Source organism: Aplidium turbinatum, chromosome 6 (genome assembly GCF_918807975.1).
Source record: "Aplidium turbinatum chromosome 6, kaAplTurb1.1, whole genome shotgun sequence".
Lineage (NCBI taxonomy): Eukaryota > Metazoa > Chordata > Ascidiacea > Aplousobranchia > Polyclinidae > Aplidium > Aplidium turbinatum.
In genome coordinates this window covers 23,631,731-23,652,568 of record NC_137477.1, presented here as the reverse complement: position 1 = coordinate 23,652,568, position 20,838 = coordinate 23,631,731, and the positions used below count along the sequence as shown (strand labels likewise).

Below are 20,838 nucleotides of genomic sequence, written 5' to 3'. Positions count from 1 at the left end.
TCATAAAGGTTATTTTGTGCGTTTTTCAAAAGGGCGATTTTGCTGGGTTGTTGGGCTAGCCTAGTTTTAGATTTAAGTCTATGTCTCTAACACGATTTGGAAGCAAATAATAAATATAATTGGTACGCAACAACGTCTGGTCCTGGTAATTCAGTTCCGCATGTTTTTTTGTAATTGGTACGTGCGGGTTGCAGAACGAAAACTGCAATACTGTACTAGTTCCATAATTACATTACTATTGTTGATACAACACGATAACACACACACAATACATCGGTGGGTTCATACGATAAGTCGCTCCTAGCGGGCGCACAGATAAGACACAAGAGATGCTGTAATGCAACGCCGATTTTACGGCAATTCAGCTCCCGAGAAGCCATCTAGCGATAAACTGCGCTATTGAAACGAGCTTACATTGAATCTACAATTAGAACAGTTATATAACAAAGGAGCTGAATTGCAACTTATGACAATCAACGGTTTCATCCGGCCAAACCAACAGGTGTGCACACTTTAATATCAGTGACGTAACAGACGCAACTGTGATGATTGTGAACACAAAATAGAGCATTTTGGCAGCAGAGTTAATTGATAACGTCGTTTGAGAGGAAACTACTCCTTTGAAGAACAATGCTACAGTTTTTACAACGATTTAACATCTGGCGATGTTAAAACGATGTAAAAGCAGTGGAAATTGCGGTCAGACTTTTGCCGCGAATGAAGTTCCTCGCAGGTTTGCGCAATTTGCTTGATTTATAGCACTGGGCTACGAGTGGCAGAGCGGAGACAAACGGCGCGGCTGGACACTTTTGCTCGTTTAACGGCGAATCAACGTTGTTTAACGTTGCATGAATGTAACAATGGCAATAATTGACGAAAATTAATCGCTTAATTAGTAGGTCTAGTAGGGCCTATCATATGGCGACAAAACTCTGTGAATAAGGTAAGTAGGCTAGTATCAGAAGGTGGCAGATGGTTACAGATATTTTGGGACTTAAAATTGCATTAAATTTTTTTTTTTTAAATTCTTGAAATGTCCGGCGGGCGCGGCCCGCCTGCCCGCCCGGGACTCGGCGCCGGTGAACGCAATTCTTTATTATGGTAGGCTTACCATACTGAGCGACACCCATCAAGGTACGAAGGCCATTTATATAATTACAGAATACAAAGTTGTGTTCTTCAATAAAGTAGCTGCTTAAAATTTTATCCTTGTTACGAAAGAACGTAGCCTAATCTTGGTTCGAAATTCAATTCCTGGCAGTTTCGAAAATTCGAAAAAACTAAGTGCATTTTTGGAATCAGGGGCCCTGAAATACTTTAAAATGACTCTCACCTTTTGTGCCAAATTTTTTTGTTGGCCTGTGTAATCAAACTAGTGTGTATCAAATGAGTGAAGAGCTTTTTTTTGGAACTTCCTCTCTAATTTGCCGTTTTCGCTACCTTTTCAAAGAAATTTGGCTTTCAAAAGTGGGTGGGCCAGGCCCACCCAGAAAATAAAGTAGGTGGGCCCAGGCCCACGTGGTTCCTCCATCCCTGGCAAGAAAAGTCAAGTTTTTGTAGTAAGTTATTGCAGTGTGGTTAAAAAGAAGAGTTCTGGACACAAAGAGTAGGGAAGATGTGGGATGTTTGAATCAAAAGTAGGTTTTTCAAGGCTAAATAGTTTATTTTTTAAGCAATTTCTAAAAAAAAAATTACACAACAATTTATTTTATTTTTTACTTTTAATGAATTTGCAGGGATTTCAATACTTTTACAAAACTGGTTTAAAGGTCCTATTGAGGTGGGACCTTCAAACCACCGTGTGGGTCCTTCAAACCACTTTGCTGAAATCAAAGTCGCAATAAATGAACAACTTAAAGATAGTTATAGACTTATAAAGTTAGTTTAAATACAATGCAAGCGATATTTTAAACATAAAATCGCTTTTTGTAGCATCAAATTAGTCTAAACTGGTAGAATTGGGCGTCAGAATATTTTTATCATAATGTTTTAATTAGCAATAATACAATATGTATTTGGACTTATGATAGACTTCAACTGTCTACATTTTCGTCTTACAGTGTTTGCGATTTTCGGGTAAAATACTTCAAACCATTTCTTCATCTTGGTTGGCCTTCGTCAACCATTGGCTTAAAGGTCCCATATGGCACCATGCATGCTTTTCAACCTAACATACCGTAGTCATAACTTTTAATACTTTCTTATAGGCTTAGTTGTAATATTCGTAATCCGCACTAGAAACTTATCCCAAAGGTGATATTTTACCCAAAAAATAAAAATCATGTCGACCAGTGATGATTTTCAATAAAATTGATTGAAAAACATTAAATCAACATAGGCTTTAACAGATTGTTGGATTTTGATCCTGTTCTATTTATTAGCTTCGTTGAGGAAAAGCTGAGCGACTGGCACGAATGGGTATCTTGACATCAGTCAACTGAGATGCTCGTTTGAGGGAGTAGCGACCTTGGAGTGAAGAAAGTGGTTGGGCACTAATGGCCTTCGACCAAAAATGGCTTCTTCGCAACGAAGCTCACTCGTTAGAAGCCAGCAAGAATGGGGGAGATTGTCCAGCGGTGTGCGACACAGGCATCCGGTCACTGTGCGCAGTTGATGTTGTGGCCGTGAGCAATCTACTGAAGGAGCAGACACAATACGGCCGGGGCTGCTGTACGCAAAGTATCAGCCCTCGCTCCCCAGCTGGAGCAGGCCAGGCCTGAAATGGACCAAAGATCGTGGAATAAACTACTGTCCAACCTTGATCGGCCGCTTAATGAGAAAGGTCTGCTTGTCTTCTATGATAACACCAAAGGTTGGCTGCTCTCTGATAGTTTCTCAATGTAATCCGAGTAAATAGTTTGACGCTTATAGAGCCAACTGAGGTCGAGTACTTATTGTGAGTTGTCAAAATAAGTTTTATCGTTGTGTTAAGAACTTTTGTTTTGTTTAAAATGTATCACTCTTTTAAAGATAACGACGGTGGTGGTTAGAATTAGGTGCGTTTTGTCGCTTCTACCCTTTTCTATACCTCTACTATGTTTGGCGTATATTGTTTTTCGTTGTGATGGTCAAAAATAAAAACAAACTGAACTGAACTAGGACACCTTGAAATTTACAGCAAACTGAAGACAGAAAAAAATTCAATTTAATACATTTCGTTGATAGTGAAGTGCACTGTACAAGAAAAGTGCAAAATGAAATCAATCACAGCAAAATTAACAAACGCATTTGCGAGTAACAAAGACTGCGCCGTATCTTTACATACCAAATTACCAGTGAAGTATAACAACAAGTTTAGTTGAGAGGAATGAGTTGCCAAAAAGGTCACAAAGCAATGTTTTTGATGCAGCTACCACATTACAAGCTACGTTTCGAAACATTTCGATCAACGTCATAAATCACATGAGCTTGCACTTTTTTCAAGAACACAATGACAGAGAAACATCGCAAAATTACACAAACTACAAGATTTTACTTTACACATGCACTTATAGATGTGAACACTGCAGGGGTATATCACCACAACAAGATTTATCAAATCACAGTTCATCGTTTATTTAAATTCAAGTTAGTTGATTTTTAAGCAACAGATGATTCTTGACCATCAAGGCTTTGTCTTGGAGTAACTTTCAGATAAACACTTTCCTTTGGTTGCATACTTCCCCCCCGAAACATGACATCCAGAGGAGCTGCCTGCAAATAAGATTGCATAGTTTTTCAATACATTTTCCATTGTAGAATTGCTCATAGCACTCGTAATATTGCTCTGGTTCAATTTTAAACGTTAAAGTACATGACTAACTAACTTCCCCTTCAGCATTGCAGAACACGAATCACATGTTGTAAGGGAGGGCATTGTTTAGCTTGTTTTCAGGTTTAAAAAGGACTTGGGGAATGGCATTTGCGAACTTAGAATGTGTTGGTTATATTATATAAAACAAAAAGAGTTTATCAGAAGATAAATAAAAGTTAGACAGTAGAGAAGAACAGAGAAAAGATGTAAAAAGTACATAAATAACGCTTCAGAGATGAAATAGACAAAGATCGACTTCAGTTGAGGGCTGTAAAAAAAGGCACATCACAGCAGTAAGTCACCCAAAATAGAAATTAAGCAAAAGTCTCTTAGTTTTGCTTCAAAGAAGCCTGGCCTTCATCCCAAAACACCAGGGTCGATAACAATACATTTCTTCTCATCATCATCATCCGTTCAGTCGTTTACGACTCTCGGTCACTCTATACGTCATCTTTCTCCACATCTCTCGATCCCACGCAGCCTCCTTCAATTCATGCACTCCCATACCACTGTCATTTACAATCGTGTCAAGCCATCTTGTTTTTGGGCGCCCCCTTCCTCTTCCTCCGCTCACCAAACCAAGCATGATGTCTTTTTCCATTGATTTGCTTCTCATTATGTGGCCAAAATATGAAAGTTTCTGCCTGACGATTCTAGCTTCTAGGGATATGTCCGGTTTAATTTGTTCAAGAATTTTCTCATTTGTTATTTTGGCTGTCCAAGGAACAGGCAGTAATCTTCTCCAACACCACAATTCAAATGCGTCAATCTTTCTTCTGTCTGTTTTGTTCATTGTCCATGTTTCGCATCCGTAAGTTGCAATTGGGAATATTATAGTTTTGATCAGCTTCTTTTTTGTTTCTAGCTAGCCCATAAAATGTATCAAATTATACAACATCGATTAGATTGTGGAACTTACCGGCGTCTTGTCGCAAACTCCAAGATCAAAGTTTTTAATCAGTTTGCAAATTGTCATTTTCACTTCAGTGATAGCAAACCTCATTCCAATGCAATTGCGAGGACCAGCTCCAAATGGTTGAAAAACCATTGGATCAATTTTGCTCATGTCTTCAAATCTACATTACAGAAATATAATTTATTTTCACACGAGTCAGTTCAATCATAAACATAAAAATGTAAACATATAAATTTTTATGTTTATGATTGAACTGACTCATGTGAAAATAAATTCGTTTGTATTACAAGACAGTTAAACGAGTCGTTCATTTCAAGTATTGTTGTTGGTTTGACACTTGTCAGAATATATTTCATTTTCTTGATTACAGAAATATCCTAGTTTTTAGCTTTAGACTCCAGACGTTTCACCAACTAAGTGAGGCAGATAAACACTTGAACTTTTCCATCTACATATCAAAACTAGGCAAGTTTACAATCAAAAATAGCACCAGAAGACGAATTTCTTTCAAAAAAAAGCATTTATCCAAGTAGTAAAAACATATTTCATGTAGCCTACCGTTCAGGTTTGTATTCCCAAGGTTCATCCCAGTATTCCTCATCGTGACTCATTCCATACAAAGGAAAGTCAACGTGAGTTCCAGCTGGGATCTGAATTCCATTCACTGTGATGTCTTTTTCTGCATACCTCGAGTTTCTAAATAACCGTAAAAATTTCAGCTGAGAATAGCAGTTGCTGTTGCTTGATCTTCAATTGTGAGTCGCCTTTGTAACGCCCGGGCTACCAAACAAAATGTTTTCGATCACTACTAGCGCTTTTTGTTTTTATTTTTCGGCAAAAGATCTCAATAGTGGTGTTCTTTCGGTATACTAAGCATTGTTTCCCAGTAGATCGATTACGACGCACTGGCGCACACCATTGACGCTAGCTGCGCGGCCGATAGGCAAGAGGGCGTGACTGGCGCATGCATAAGACATCGCTTCGATTCCTATCGAGAACACGCGTCTGTATTTTACGTGTGAGGTCACGAAAATATCTGTGGCTTTTATCAATCACAAGTCTGGGAGTGTACCACACTGTACCTCGTACACAGCATGAACTTAAGTAAACCTTATGCTCAACATTTGTGATACGAAAAGCTTAATCATTAACGGCAGTATTTCAAAACGAAAATTGTAGCTCAGAATCACCTCAATCTTTACTATAATATACTGTACAATAGTCATGAGCTTATTATCGTATAGGTCGTTGCTTAATCTACAGTCTACACGCATAGAAAACAAATATACGTACAATTACATAGGCGTCGATTTTTTCTTAGAAGAGAGGAATTCTGGGTGGGCGAGAGTTTTCAAACAGATTTCATTGAATGTGTATGTTCGCAAATTCGCAATGGTTAGTCTTTCTCACAAAGACTGCGTTTAACGTCGCTGCAGCAATTAAGTTTCAATAGGTTTAATGTTGGCTTTCTTGCGCCTTGCGATCTTATGAGCGCTGCTAAACTAAACAAACTTCTCTTATGTTTTCCTCTGCGACCTAAAAAGCGCGAGACTCGTGACCTGTTTAAAGTGGCGCCTTCGGATTTGCCGCAAAATGTTCGGACAGGTGACTGCTGACTGTGCTGACGGAACCTTTCCGAGCCGGAAGCTGATCCGGCAGCATGCTAACGTCAAATAGAGCAGGTAGATTTCCATGGCTCATGCTGTCTTCTACAACTACTGGTGCATTGCCTGAGACATTGACTTCACCCCTGTCCATCCTTGAAGCACTGCTTTCTTCATCAATGTCATCTCTACGTTCATTCGTGCTGGACGTGGCTTCTTCAGCGTTATCATCTCGACGCCTTTTGGAAGCTGGTTTTAAGAATGCTCGAATAGATGTTTGACTTTGCTTCATGCTTAACTTTTCAATAATGAAATGACAACATCGCGCGGTGCCCCAATTTATACCCAGCAACAAGTTTGTGAGGAAAGATTTGTAAAAAGCAATTGTTTCAGTACGTCTTTAGTTTGTATCGGTTATTTTATTGTCATGTTCATTATGATGTCATATTCCCTTACGCTGAGCCGGAACTGAAGTTTGATTGTGACGTAACCAAAGTGAGAACATTCGGAAAAACGATCAAACGTGGCTTTCTCTCGCCAGGAATCACCATCGTGTGGCAGTTGCCATGGCAAAATGCAGTGACGTAACAAACGTAACAATGCAGTGAGTACCGCCTTTGTTTCAACGCAGCGTTGTTGCGGAATTGCTTTGTTCTGTCGGATAGGCTACCTAGCGAGAGACATAGCGTAAAACAAGAAGTTGCGCTGCAGTTGGTTGGATAATTCAGCGTTTAACAAAAACGGAAATAATTGTAACGAACACTTCATAAGTGTCATGAAAACAGAGTGGGCGAAACATATTTTGCCCACCCTCGTTTCACGGCAGGGTGGGCGCCGCCCACCCGGCCCACCCTATTTCGACGCCTATGCGTACAAAAATGAGTACACATTTAAAAAAAAGTTATACATCTTAATAATTGTTGCTCATTTTAACTTCTTATATCAAATTACCTAACGGCTACTCCATAAAGTCTTTGAGATTCTTTCATGCACATGTCTAAGAACTTCATATCGTTTATTCCTTCGTAGGTAAGTCCATTCTACAAAGCAACTGATTGTTAAGCTCAACTTGAAACTACATAAAATATTTAATTTGACTTATTTTTCAACACCTATTTTTAAGGATGAACACATTCTTTAATAAAAATACAATTTATAGTTTACTGTGTGTGCAATTCACGCAGACAACAGATCGGATATGTTTAAATCATGATTTTGTACACACTGTAACTGTGATGCTTACAAAAACAAACAAGTTGCTGAATTTTTAGCTTACGTTCTTTTCTACGGAATGATCAATTTCCTCTCTCAGTTTCTCTTGATTTTCTCTGGAAGTTGCAAGGCAGTAAGCAAAGAGGAGGATCGTATTAGCTGTTGTTTCGTAACCAGCCATTATCATGAGCATCGAATTTCCAACAATTTCAGTTCGAGTGAGCCCTAAGAATTAACTCGAATACGTTAAAACCATTGGTAAGCCACCAAAAGAACTTGTTAAATCCAATCATATCGGTAGTAAGTTGCATAAGGTGAGTTATCACAGACACAAAACAAACAATTTTACTTCTAAATTTAATATTATAGCAACCTTATGTTGAATAAATGTGAACATTGATGGATAAACACTTTATAATTCAAAAAATCTACTAAAAAATCTTTAAAAAATCTACATTAATAATGAGCAGGACATGTAGCAAGAATGGCGGGCAACAGGTGATCCTAAATAATCACAAACTGAAGACAGGGAAACGCGAAAAGACCTACAGGGAAACCAAAAAGACGATGCTGGAATGGTCAAAAAAAATATCAGCGTCACCTGGAGAGAAACAGCGAAAACAAAGTGTCGAATCCTTTGAGGACCGCTGGGACATATGTGTCCAATGCACTTAGCCGATTACCTCGCAGTTAACTTTAACAAGTTTGCCACTGTTGATACCCTGACGTAGTATTGGATGTCTATTGTCTATCCTTCAAATTAAACGAAACATTATTTTTTTTTTAAATTTTGCGTAGTTGTGTTTTGTATGACATATGAAGTGTAAGCTAACAAATTTTACCTAAATTTTTTTTCATATGTAAAAGTTATCTGCTCAAATTGGCATGATCGGTTGATGATGATAGTGGGAGAATAATACTGAGATCCCTGCAAAGATGGCTTCCATTGTATTGATTACAAAATTATCTTCAAATGGCCTATAACATAATCAGTCATCACACAATATCATTTGCAAAGCAATCCTACCTTTAACAGCTCCGTTCTTCACATCTTCTTCACTAATTTCGTTCTCTAGCATATGTTGCATTATGTCCATTCTTTGCTACGTTGGTAAAAACAAAATGTAAGATGACTAATCTTCTACTTGAATAAGAGCATTATGTATAAATAAAAGAAACTACAATTCTGTGTATTCTTCATTCCGTCCAAAGTGAAGTGAACCAAAAAATCAAAATGAAAACTACAAAGCTACATGGCGTCATTTTTTACCCAGCAAAAGCAATAACAAATCAACCAGCAAGCAAGTCCTTGTGAAAAAATTTTTCCATTCTTACACTTTTTGCAGATTGCATGCAATCGCTCAGAAAAACTTCTGAAATTTACCTGCTTGTGAGTAGGGTTGTTTTGGTTTTGGATAATTGCTTCAGTCAGCTTACAGAAGTAGTTGAGAAATTGTTTCGGAAAAACAGAGTAGTTTAGTTTTTCTGCCACCCTCTCTGCCCATGGGAACAGCACTAGAAAGTAAAATAAACAATAACATTTTCCTGTTGAACACAACAAAAATTTGAAAGGAATTTGACAGCATTTAAGAACCCTATTACTTTTTGTCAATTTATTCAGGTTCTGCTGTATTTAAATGACTTGAAAGTTTTGCAGCATGCGTAGAAGCAGTCCAATATTTTATGGTCGGTCTGCTTTTCAGATCATTCTAAAATGACCACATATTTCAGAAATTTAGTTTGCAATTTTTCACACAAGCTGACTTCAGCTCGCTTATATAACCACTTCAGCAAAACGGTATATACTTACTAAGAAAAAAAACCACTGGACTTTTGAAAAATGTCTCACTAAACAATAGCTTTGCTTGTTTGACCAATTCGGTTTCTTTTCCATCCTGTTAAATGGAATCGTGTGATTTAAACAATGCCACAAGCTATTACGATCGCAAAATGTATATCGAAATTAACGGCAAAAAATGAATAAAAATACTATAGTAAGCAAACTTAACGTCACAATCTTACATTAAATTTTTGAATCAAATGCTCAAAAGCTATGAAATTGTGTTGCCCTGTTGTTTTTTTAAACATCTTACGTCACGCAGTTGTTATGTAAACAATTAAGAATTTCTCTCGCGTAATTGCAGAAGCCGGTGATAAACCCCACTAAAGCGTACAGTGTTGACGAAAAACGGGTGTGTGGCGACTTAGGCTACCATCTTGCTATTGATCAGTGGACTCCTTTTGCTTTCGTAATTGAAGCAATGTTTAACGGTTAATCAAATAAATTGCAAACTAACGTTTTCAAGCGAAATAATGCACGGTATGCGCAACAAAATTCAAAAGACTAGACAAATACATATTCGTTAATAAAAAAAATCCGAGCAACCCAAAAAACCGTCTACCTGAATGATCCCTACAATTTCTTTCTAAATAAACAGAAACCGCCGCGGGATTTTCAAAAACGTCTGTAACAAATCGGATATCTCTGAATCGGCTGCACCGAATTGTTGCAGATCGACAACAAAAAGATTTAAAAATAGTGACTTAGTGAGAGTTTGTCATGAAATAGTTATAATAGCTCGGCTTACCTGAGCATGTACATTTGTACTGAAAGCTGCAGAACAAATCACGTCCATGGACAGTCTTCCAAAAATGCTAATAAGGGAAGAGTAAAAGTTAACTTTGTAACGACCTTATAGGAGTAGAGATTTTTATTCAGTTCGAAAGATATGTGTGATATTTTTAATACAGAATTATAACTTTCAAAGCGTTGTAAATATTTTGTGAACCCATTACGATACTTTAAAACAGGGCTCAGCAACCTTTTTGCATGCACGGGCTAAATGAAGTGGTAATAATGCGGAGGTAGGCCGCAACGATGCTAAGCCAATAACATCAGAGTAGGCAAACTTGATTTCAAGTACGATATTTAACTCGTATTTGTTCAATATGAAATCTATTCTCGTATTGTCTAAAGCTCCCAAAGCTCCTTGCAGTTTGTCCTATTTTTGGAGAAATTGACTGTTGAAAATAACGGCTTTTTGTCTAGACAAACGACCTCTCTGCATCTGCTATCAACCATTCTTTCATAACTTCTCCTTCCACACATGTTTTCTACGGTCAGCTTCGCTGGAATATTTCTGCGTAACTCGCTGGAATATCTTTTTCACCTTCTGTGTCCATCTTTTAAAGATTAAGTAGATTCTTGCTGCAAAAATTGTGCGAGTCTACAAACTTCATCTTTTCTGCTCTTCCAACTCTATGACAGTTCTATTTAGAGTTATTTGGTTCTAATGCACACACACAACCGCCCATAATTTTACAATGTTAGTTTTAATGATGTAGACCTACATACACGCTCATACGATTAACCACTACGTCTGTAAGTCTATCAGTGGTTTGTTGAAAAATTCTTTTCGTAGCCTAAAATACACGTTGGCACAAAAGATATGCAGCATAAATTGCATTCGGCCGACTAAAAAAGAACAGAAGTTTCGAATGCAGTCACGGGCCGGATACATGGAGCAGTTTGGAATACTGACCCGGGCCGCACAAAAGCTGCACGCGAGCCGGACCCGGCCCGTAGGTTTCCCACTCCTGCTTTAAAATGTTTCGGAGTAGAAGAGCCTCGTAAGCAACAAAGTTACCAAGATTGTATTCAGTGTGAGCAAAACACACCCCTGACAAAATAAATGCAAAAGCTGGGTACTAGTCAAATATTTTGGGTCAACTATACTACGTTTGTATGAAGAATGGGACAAGTAGATCTATTTCAGCTGTGTTATCTTATGGCACAATACACTAGTTACCAAAAGGTGAACAAAATGAGATATAATCGATAACTAAATAATTACTGAGCAGTAAAAGAGCAACAGCAACGTACTCCTTTGCAACGAATTCTCCATTCTCGGTTTTGGAAATGTTTCGTAAACAGGTGATCATTTTATCAGTGCAGTGGTCAATAAGTCCGATCATATTTTTAAGTTTTGTAGTGGAAAACGTAGGGGACAGCGTGTTTCTGCAAATAAATAATATTTTAAACAAAACCTCTTAAAAGTACACAAATCGACACGACCAGACAATAGCAAACAAATCTTTTGTGCACGCAAAGTTCAAACATGTAGTAGACAGTCTTTTTTATACAATTAGTTGCAAGCACACCCAAATTTGAACACAAAAATACAGAAAGTTGCTATACCTAATTCTTTTCCATTGATCTCCACTTGCTGCTGTCAAGCCGGTGTTCATTTCCTTCCCCATAGCCTTGGACAATATTTTCTGAATATGTTTGAAAAATGTGATAAACTGAATGGTGTGTCATTGCCAAGGGTCTGCTACTATTCGGTGAGTCCGATTCGGTGAGTTCCTAACCTCTAACCCCTAATCCTAACGCCTAACCCTAAAACGGCAATGATAATTAGGCTACGGTACCCGATAATTTAAAAAAAAAATTGAAAAAATCCCCCGTTAAGGGATCGGACTCACCGAATCGGACTCACCGAAACGGGCCATTCCGCATTGTCAGCGTGACTTCAACACCATTCATCATAGTACATGACTAGGGAGCTGTATTCCGAAAGCTAGTGCATATCGTTATTACCACAGCAAACTCGCAGCATTAGGCTAAAACAGGTCGTTAATACATTGTGAAGTTTCTGGGCAGCAGATTTGTAGCAAGAATTGACAGCGATAGACACGTGTTTCGCCCATGAGGCTGGGCTCATCAGTATCGCACCGTATTCTTGCCACTGTTGTATCCAGTGGCAAGAATACAGTGCGATACTGATGAGCCCAGCCTCATGGGCGAAACACGTGTCTATCACTGTCAATTCTTGCTACAAATCGGCTGCCCAGAAACTTATCGTTTATTGGAGTTCTGAATGGCTAGCGTGGAAGCTACACCGTTATGGTTAGGGAATCGCAACTGCTGCTCGCTGTACTAGTGAGTGCTCAGCCTTGTGCTGACGGCCGGGAAGAACGCTTCTTCTTCACATTGTGAAGTAATTTGTGTAATGTATGCAGCTCAAAGTTTCCAAGATTGCTTAGAAAAGGAAAGTTTCTTTGATGATTTGGCGGTGGAGTGGGATTGAAACAAGATGGTGTTTAGGTGAGGGGATTTTAATGGACATTGGACATGTTGAAAGACAAGCAGACAGATTCGAAGATATTTATGAAGGTTTTAGAATAAGAAACCTGGAAAAATGCTGCTTAAATTCTCTAATGTAAAGAAACTTTGCAAAGCGAACACATGAGTTAAAATAAAGGGTTTCCACAATCCACAGGTTGCACAATATGCACACTGCACAGTCAATATCCATGCCATACCTGTCGATCACGAAAAGTCGTAGCTTCTTTTATATAAATCTGTTTCATAATCTCAGGATCACTGATGCAAATCCGTGGTTGAAACAAGGTGTAAGCCCTTAATTTATTTGGAAGTTGTAATACTGTTATTATATATAACTACTATAAGATGTATTCTACATCTTGTAGAATTAATGTAGAATTACAATAGTTACAGCATTAGTTGTTATAGGCAAGGACCGCTAAATCCCATATTGCCAAAGCTGAAATAAGTCCTTTGAGGATTACTATTACGTAAGACTTTAGGCGTGTACGGTAGTTAACAGAAAATATTGTCAAAGTGCAATACTTTTAATTCAGAGAAATAAGAGAAGGCTTACCCATAGATCAGACCAAATTTCTTCTTTCGCTCAAGATCTAGTTTGAAAAACTAAAAATGTAACAACGGAATTAATGATCAGTTTTTAGATCCGAATCTCATTTGTTACAATACACTAGCATGCACAATGTGCTGTGCCAAAAATTAATCTAATGTTTAGTTGTTTACGAACTGAGAAACAAATCGAGCTTAAAATAGCATTTGTGCATCTGCTTGAGTGTCTTTGCAAACAATGAAAGATATCGGTGATAAAACTCATTTGCAATGGCACTGGTTTGTTTAGTTCTAGTTTGGCTGCTGTTAGGTGTATGTTTTAACAGTAGCCTCTAAAATTTGAGTTTTAATAGCTCAAAACTTGTACAAATTCAAGTCTCAAAACAAAAAATGAGAACAAGTGAAGTGAATTAAGTTGAAAGCATGACGAGCTTTTTGGCAAAGAAGCATCATTGATACTTCCTGACTGAAGCTGCATTCATGCAACTAATCAATCAAAAAACTTGTGACTAGAACGCTCTTTTTTTACAAAAGTAGGCTATTTGAACATCACAAAGCTGGATAATTATTTCTGACATTTTGACAAAATTGACTGCAACTCCTTATGATATTTGATGGATAAATGACCAAAACAAAACCATAGCACAAATACAAATTGATAAATGGAAGTAAGTGTTCATTAACTGGTAAAACCTAATTAGTAACATTTTGAAATGCTGACAATAACCTTTCAAAACAAGAAAATGTAACATCCTCACAGCATCAGGGTCTTTAAAAAGGTCGCCTAAGTTTCCAAGTCCAAGGAGAGATGGAGGATCATGAGGAATGTTGAGATCTTTCAGCACTCGCCATTTTTTCTTGACATAAAAGCTAAAAAACAATGCTTTAAGTTGAGAACCCTTTTTACTAAAAATCAAAGTGAAATCATTGTTGCAAAACAATGTCACAGTCATACGAAAGTGGTCACAACTCACATTAATACTGATTTAATACATTTGGCAAGAAGGTTAATCGAATACGTGCAAAAATAAAACTGTCATTGATGACAAATTATTTTGCAGCTTCCTTTGGAATCTTTTGATTGGAGCTTCCACAAGCGATATTGCAAGGCTAAACATATCCAATGGACTATGAATGTAAATGGTCACAACAAGATCTTGAGAGTTAGGAATTAAGGAGAAATCAGATTTTAATGGGGGGGGGGGGTAATCGGCTTTTTTTTCAAATTCAACCTTAGCCCTGGTTTTAGAATACAACAAGACATCCTAAGACCTCTAGAAAAGTGTTTTGAAATTTTTGTCCAAAAAATCCCCCTCACCCTGAAAATTACTTTTCGCATTTAATGGCCTAATATTGTATGGATGTCACTTTTTTTATGGCATTAAAGTTCGAATAAGGCAAACCGGGGCGTGTTGTCACAAGGGGCGTGTTGTCACAGCAATTGTTTTTGTACTTGCACTTACTGCTTCGAGTCTATATTTGTAGCACGTGCTTTGTTAAGAGTCATCTTCATTTTGAGGTTAGCAAAATCAAGAAAAGACAGCAGGTTTAGCTTAAATTAAATTATTATCAAAAACTTGGTCATCGATGTAAATTTCACTAACTTTTCAAAATTGTGTGACGCTTTCGTAAGAGCAGTTTGACCGCAAGTATGAAATCAATTTTATAGCTTATTATGTTAGGTGTTTAGCTGACACTTTAGAAGTTAAGAGCGTGCCTTTTCTAGCCGCCATTAAAACTTTTGTCTGACTGCGTACGTCGGGGCGAGTTGTCACAGCTGTGATGATGGTCACAGCTTATGAGAAGCAGAAGCAAAATTTGGCATAAACTACCGAATCCTTGGTCGATATGTGAAAGCAAGGAAACAAGACCCAAAGCAGTTGTTGAATTAATTTCAACTTGTTTGCTGTATAAATGTGTAAATTCCACGTAATAAAATTTGATTTTGTAAGTTCAACCGGGGCGTGTTGTCACAGGTTTGGGGTTTTTCCATTTGTGCTTTTGCTATATACAATGTAAGTGATTTGGTTATATCATTTGTACACTGTCCACTTACACTTCCTTTTGCCACTAGTTATACCTTTTAATCGCAAAAGGATTTCAAGAAAATCAAATTTTTGTAAAAAAAAAAAATTTGATTTTCTTAAAATCCTTTTGCGGTTAAAAAGTTTAACATAGGGACTGTAATCTGGAGTAGACTTTTACATGGAGCCTATTTGCACAAAAATAATATAAGCCTATACAGAAATATTCATGCACTACACAAAAGTGCAAAAAGCCTGTAAAAGTTTTAAAATAGATTTTAAGTGGATATGATTATATTTATTTTATTGGTTAATTTGGCCAGTTGAATACAAAGTTCGAAAATAAAACTTTGTTAATGAACTTATCAATCTTTTTATGAATTTACTAATGATCCAAATCGACACATATGTAATGCGATCAATACTAATCAAAGTAAAAAGTATGCATTAAATTGATAAATTCAAGTGTATTGTGAAGCTTTTGCCCAGGGATTCATTGTATAGGGATCGCCAACTCGGCTGGATATCTGACAAGGGGAGTGTAAAAGTGTTGCCAGATATGTTTTAAATTTTTAGAAAAAATGTCATTTTGGCATTTTTAAAGCAGTAGTTGCCCAAAACTTGCCTGTAAATAAACGAACAAGCTTTGGGCGATCACTACTCTTTAAAAATGCCAAAAAATTAGTTTTTCTAAAAATTTAAAAAATATTTGGCAACACTTTTACACTCCGCTTGTCAGATATCCAGCCGAGTTAGTCATCCCTATACAATGAATCCCTGCTTTCGCCATACAAGTGTGGCTTCGTCAGTGACTACGGTACATATCTATCATATCAAAGAAGGTTTAAAATTCTACTTTTGGAAAAATAATAACTGTAGGCTACTTAAGAAGGCATACTTGTGTGGCAAAAGCTGTACAATACCCTTGGATCAAATTGATGTGGTAGGCTAGCCTATTCTCTATTTCTTCAATAGGCAACAAATGATCTATATATATTTTAGATAGAGCTCGACAGATATCACTTTTTCAGGCCGATACCGATATTTATGAAATTTTTAGGCCGATACCGATATATATCGGCCGATATATCGACGGTCGAAAACAAAAAAGTCGTAAGTGACATTTTTGAGAAATTCGCTTTTTTGTATTTTCAAAACCTATGCATTTAGGGCTATCTACTACTATTTTCAGCTTGTTTCTATCGTGTTTGTATAACGAGATTTCCCAAGCCATTCATGAAAAATTTGAAAACAAAAAAGACGTATGTAACACATTAACATAACATAACACAAGTGATTAAATTGCTCTCAATTCCTTTTATTTGAAAATTTCATCGAAAAAGAAATGTGGCAATCAGTAAAGTATAGAAACGTGCTTCATTTAATAGTTACAGATATTAATGCTCAAAATAACAAAATTAAAAAAAGAAAAATTTTTTTTGGTCTTTTGCTTTTTACTCCAAAGTGTAAAACTGCACTTACGACTTTTTTGTTTTCGACCGTCGATATATCAACTACGAAAAATTTGTTACCAACAAAGTTATTAAGCAACAAACCAGTCCAAGAAAGTTTATGCATTGGTTGCTGTAATGGAAAAATCATTCTTAACACTGATCACAAAAAAACATCAAACAAAAAAGAAAAAATCCAGGCCTCGAAATTCGTTTTTGCTGATGGCGGACAAAAGTGTCCGGTCTGAATTCTTTGCCATTTAAGAGCTATGGCTACGATTTGGAAGGCTTTTAAAATTTCAGCGAAGGCTTTCATCAGACCAATGAGGTGCGCTTGGAGAGTCAAAGCGCCGTGTAGCTGCAATACGCCGCATAACTAATTAACTTCCACCGAACGAGGTCGTGTGGCTTCTTGCGTCACAATGCTCTAGGCACGGGTCGGAAAACTTCTACAATGACGCTACTATTTTCTTCTGTGCAAAGTTTCACTAGGCTTTTTTCTTTGGGTTTATTTTTGCATGTCATGTGAGCGAAAGTAAATTTTCCATGGACCTTTTCTTTCTTGTAACTGTAATAGCAAAACTTGACAAATTTTGCTGCATCTTGCTGTGATAGCCTACTCGTATGATCTAATTTTGTAACGAATCTTGCCTTATCAATATCACTCGGAGATCAAAGCCAGACATTGTGACGTAAGACTTGAAATAAGTTGCGCGTGGTTAGTGTAGAAGTACACCGGTACTCCCATCGATTCTTAGCGAAAAATTCATCTTTGTTACACTGATTCAATGTCATCAATCGTTGAAGCAACGTAAAACTCGAAAGTTTTCCTGCTTGAATGGAAGCTAAGGGATACAGTATTAACATTTTCTAGATGCGCGCACTAGAATGGGCGGGAAATCATATTCTCGCAACAATTGTTCGTGCTATGCAAGCACGTTTGAGCAACTTGTGTTTCTTCTAAAGGCATGTATGGCTGGTTTAGAGTTTGCTTTTGCTGGCCGATGCTTATCGGCGAAAAATAGCCAATACAACATATCGACTACACCTGATATCGGCCAATATATATCGGCTGACCGATATATCGGTTGAGCTCTAATTTTAGATACGCTTTGTGCATCTGCATAATGATGCTCAAATCAAAATGATCACTTCCCCATGTTTTACGATAAACCAAGGCCAGAAAAATCGTTTGCAGCTAAGTTGCAACATTATAAACTTGTTTTAGTACAGTAGGCTAGAAAGTAATATTTGAACTTTAAATGCCATAAACAAAAAGTGACATTCATGCAATACAAGGCAATTTTACGCAAAAAGTAATTTTTTGGGTAGGTAGGGGGAGGGTATTAGTCAGAAATTTCAAAACATTTTTCCAGAGGTCTTAGAATGTCCTGTTGTATCCTAAAGTCAGAACTAAAGTTGAAACTAAAATTAACACCCCCTTTAATTTTAAGTCGTAACAACCATGACAATCAATTTTTGAGAAAATAAAGTTAAGAGTTCTTGATTTTTGGTTTACATTGCCAGTGGGGGTGAGTCACCAATAGCGAATATGACTTAACTAAAATAACTATGATTTTAACTTACCGCATTAAAACAAATACAGATAGTATGAGGATCCATGTTTCCAAAGACAAAACATCGAGTGGAGTGATCATTTCCTTATCAGTAAAGTTTCAATTATAAATCTTTGAAAACTCCTTTTGTAAAATAATATATTTTTACAAACTACAGTTTAGATAAAATAAGTGTAAAAAAGGAAAGAGAACAAAGCATTACTGCAAACACACATATTTCGGTGCTGGTTAAGGATCGGCCGCCTTGGTCAGTGACGTCACGAAAAGTGTGACGTCATGCAAAAAAACGCAACTACTTTTAGGAAGGGTGCAAAAACGCAGAATAGAAGTAAAAGCGGAATGCCTATTGATTTTTAACTGAAACTGTACTATTTTGTACCAATTCTTGCTTTATTAACCTACCAACTTTCACGTTTCTACAAAACAAGCTTTTTTCCAAGGCGATTCGATCGTGGTTGAGTATTAGCCGCCCACAGTTTGCTGTGATCGATGAATACTGCCTCCACTCATTTCTGCTCGGATTCTAACAATTTTACTATCGTTGGATGGCATTATGCTTTATCTACTCGAATGGATTAATTGCCAATCTAAAGTTGGCATTATATTTATGTCGAGCTAACTTAAACTTTACTATTTTGTACCAATTCTCAGCAATTGAATTTTTACAATAAAAATACCAAACCAACACAAATTAAAAGAGTATGTTTTGCCTTATTAACCTACCAACTTTCACGTTTATATGTTATCTACAAAACGAAAAATCGTTGTTCAAACGTAACCGCTCGACAAAGCTTTTTTCCAAGGCGATTCGATCGTGGTTCAGTAGGGTAGGCTATTAGCCGCCCACAGTTTGCTGTGATCGATGAATACTGCCTCCACCAAATATGCTGTAGCTTTTTCATTTCTGCTCGGATTCTAACAATTTTACTATCGTTGGATGGCATTATGCTTCATCTACTCGAATGGATTAATTGCCAATCTAAAGTAGGCATTATATTTATGTAGCGATAACTTAAACTTTACTATTTTGTACCAATTCTCAGCAATTCAATTTTTACAATAAAAATACCAAACCAACACAAATTAAAAGAGTATGTCTTGCCTTATTAACCTACCAACTTTCACGTTTATATGTTATCTACAAACGAGAAATCGTTGTTCAAACGTAACCGCTCGACGAAGCTTTTTTCCAATGCATTTTTCAAGGCGATTCGATCGTGGTTCAGTATGAGCCGCCCACAGTTTGCTGTGATCGATGAATACTGCCTCCACCAAATATGCTGTAGCTTTCTCATTTCTGCTCGGATTTTAGCAATTTTACTATCGTTGGATGGCATTATGCTCAGGGGCGTTGACAGGGGGGTTTAGGTGGTACTTTTGGACCCGGGCCCGGAATATTTAGGGGGCCCGGATTTAAAATATTCCCCGCGACTTCAAACATTATCAAGATCTTAAAATAATCAGATCTAAAGGAATTGCCATCAGAGGTTAAAACAGCCACTTCAACCGTCAGATGATAAAGTACCGGGCCCCCTTCTGGGTATTGCGATTTCCCTAACCACGATTTTTTTTTTTCAAAAATACGTACGAAATATTTTTCTTCACCCACTCTTTAATTCTGAATATATAAATATTTTTGGTGGTAATCACTTCTAGCTACTTGCATCTACATCATAGCCGTAGGAGATGAGGGGCAGAGGGAGGCGGTCGCTACCCCACTGAAAAAAAATGTCGCTAATTTGGGCAAACATGTCCAGTTATTTGGGCAAATCAATCTTACCACAATGTTTCGACGCCTCACCAGTTTAGAAACTTTACATATGACAGTTGTTGTAATTTATGAGATACATTAATATTTTCCAATAAATGTAAATGTATTATCACCGACTTTGAAAACTGTTGCATGTGGTAGCCTATTGTAATCTGGGCAGAATGATAAGTTTCGATTCGACAACTGCAAAATAGAACTGTAAAAAAGCACAGTTGAAAAACAGAGGTAAGCTTATTAATGATATTCACTAACATGTAGGCTGCATTTCTTCATGGGTAAGATTTAAAAGCCTACTGGGTACTGGAAACTTTATGAGGCTTTTTGTTTTTTCTCTATATCCCACTAATGTACCGTAGTTGTTTGTAAAAATGTTTGGGCAAAACTATCCAATTATTGGATAAGTCAATTTTACCACGAATTATGCTATGCTCGCAAAACTTGACTTTATAGCTTATCATTTTTAGATATGGTCAAACAAAATAAGGATTTGTTATAAACTTTAATAATATTAATAATCAATAGTTGTGAGGCCACATACACACCACTTTTGTGAGCACTTGATCCCGGCCACTAACTATAGTTATGTACAAAGTGAAAAAGTATATTAAATTTAAATGAAAACAACTTGTAAATTTTCCTGTATTTAGTTTCATGTTTTTGTGAGCTATGGTTCAACTGCTATCTATATTGAATTTTTTTGCATAAACTGCTGTTTGTCTTTGCCAGTCCCAGGGTTGATATGCTCAGCTATTTACTATCTATGACACAGTATTATAGACTAGACTTAGAGCAACAACAATCAAATATAAAGAC

At 37.1% G+C, this 20,838-nt stretch overlaps 1 protein-coding gene across 1 annotated transcript; it reads right to left on the bottom strand.

The window, feature by feature from the left end:
* Positions 1–3,123: 3,123 nt before the first annotated feature.
* LOC145771550 (cytochrome P450 3A11-like) lies at positions 3,124–18,380 on the bottom strand. The gene is made up of 15 exons (XM_082583253.1): positions 18,265–18,380; positions 13,961–14,072; positions 13,210–13,259; positions 12,851–12,947; positions 11,724–11,803; positions 11,409–11,543; positions 10,114–10,180; positions 9,336–9,420; positions 8,910–9,040; positions 8,553–8,628; positions 7,590–7,750; positions 7,265–7,353; positions 5,268–5,405; positions 4,713–4,869; positions 3,124–3,693 (listed from the first exon to the last, which is right to left on the bottom strand). Exons 1-15 carry the CDS (start codon positions 18,333–18,335, stop codon positions 3,580–3,582), a joined length of 1,563 nt encoding a protein of 520 aa, XP_082439379.1. The 5' UTR covers positions 18,336–18,380; the 3' UTR covers positions 3,124–3,579.
* Between the last annotated feature and the right edge of the window lie 2,458 nt (positions 18,381–20,838).